Source organism: Otolemur garnettii, unplaced genomic scaffold (genome assembly GCF_000181295.1).
Source record: "Otolemur garnettii isolate 467f Iridium unplaced genomic scaffold, OtoGar3 scaffold00007, whole genome shotgun sequence".
Classification (NCBI taxonomy): domain Eukaryota; kingdom Metazoa; phylum Chordata; class Mammalia; order Primates; family Galagidae; genus Otolemur; species Otolemur garnettii.
In genome coordinates this window covers 6,721,815-6,723,177 of record NW_003852402.1, presented here as the reverse complement: position 1 = coordinate 6,723,177, position 1,363 = coordinate 6,721,815, and the positions used below count along the sequence as shown (strand labels likewise).

The 1,363-nt window shown below is 44.3% G+C and overlaps 1 protein-coding gene across 1 annotated transcript in view; it reads left to right on the top strand.

The window, feature by feature from the left end:
- The window catches only part of MEI1 (meiotic double-stranded break formation protein 1), a 75,841-nt gene that overhangs the window by 44,851 nt on the left and 29,627 nt on the right, over nt 1-1,363 (top strand). Inside the window, 1 exon segment of the mRNA XM_003783153.1 lies at nt 341-488. Coding sequence (XP_003783201.1) covers nt 341-488 — 148 coding nt within the window.

The window sequence follows — 1,363 nt, the reverse complement described above, 5'->3', positions numbered from 1 at the left end:
AAAAAAAAAAAAAAAAAAAAGAAGAGAGGTGTATTGGCTGTCCCAGAAGTAGCACCCTTTATTTTAACAGTGTTGGTCCAGCAGGAAGATACTACTTCCCAAATGTGAATGAAGTGTCTTTAGCCCCTAACAGAGCCTTCCATAAAGCATAGATCGAGATGTATATGTGTGACAGTGATTTGTAAGTATATATAGCACACCATCTGTGCAAGTTGTCTTTAGGGTGTGGGCGTGCTAGGGCAAGAACAGTGGGCTGAAGGAAGATGTGGCCAGGCAGGACACAAGACCCCATTAGCCTTTTAACTCTACCTTTCTCACTCAGGCTGTTCTTGGTTGACAGGTTTGTCTCAGAGGCAGAGTTATCTGTGGCTTTGCAAAGCTTCCTCCTGTCTATGCAGAATCAGGGTGAGCGCCCCCCATTGGTGGTCTTCAGAGCTTCCATCTATCTTCTTGCAGTCTGCCAGGATGGGGACTGCACACTAGATGAGGTATGGACCACAATGCATGAGCTTCCTTCTCTTTCTGCACCTCTTTTCATTAGTGTTCCTTAGGATGTTGTGATGATATAAGTATAGACAAGGTGGAGTCCCATGAGTGGGGCACATAAGCCCAGAAATTCTTTCTACCACTGGGCTGCAACTGAGCCTCCTCCCTCACCCCTCTGGGTGACCCTTGCAGTTTCCCAGCTCCCCAGGTCTTAGCCTCCAGGTTCAGGGATATGCCAGACTGAAATGCTTATGTAAAAGGAAAGTGAACTGTGAATCAAATTAGCTATTTGATTACTCTGAGGAATACATTATATAAGAAGCATAGGTTAAATGCTTGATTTTTTCCTTTTAGTTTCCAGCTTAAAAGACAATGAGTTGGTTGCTTAGCATCCTCGAAAGTGACCAAAGAGTTTTTAAAATGTCATTATGTACTCCTGCCTTTAAAATATTTGGTGTGGGGCTGGGTGTGGTGGTTCATGCCTATAATGAATCCTAGCACTCTTGGGAGGATGAGATTGAGATTGGAAGGATTGCTTAAGCTCAGGCCTGTGAGATCCCATCTCTACTAATCTTTTCTAATAGAAAAAATTAGCCAGGTATTGTGATGGGCGCTTGTAGTCCCAGTACTTGGGAGGCTGAGGCAGGAGGATTGCTTGAGCTCAGAAGTTTGAGGTTACTGTGAGCTAAGCTGACACCACAGCACTCTAGCTTGGGACAACAGAGTGAGACTCGGTCTCCAAAAAAAACAAAAAAAGTATGTTTTAATTCACTTCAGTTATTATCCTTTTGAAGTGCAAATTGGCAGGACAAAAATTTCTCCTGCAGGGTGGTGCCTGTGGTTCAGTGAGTAGGGTGCCAGCCCCATATACTGAGGG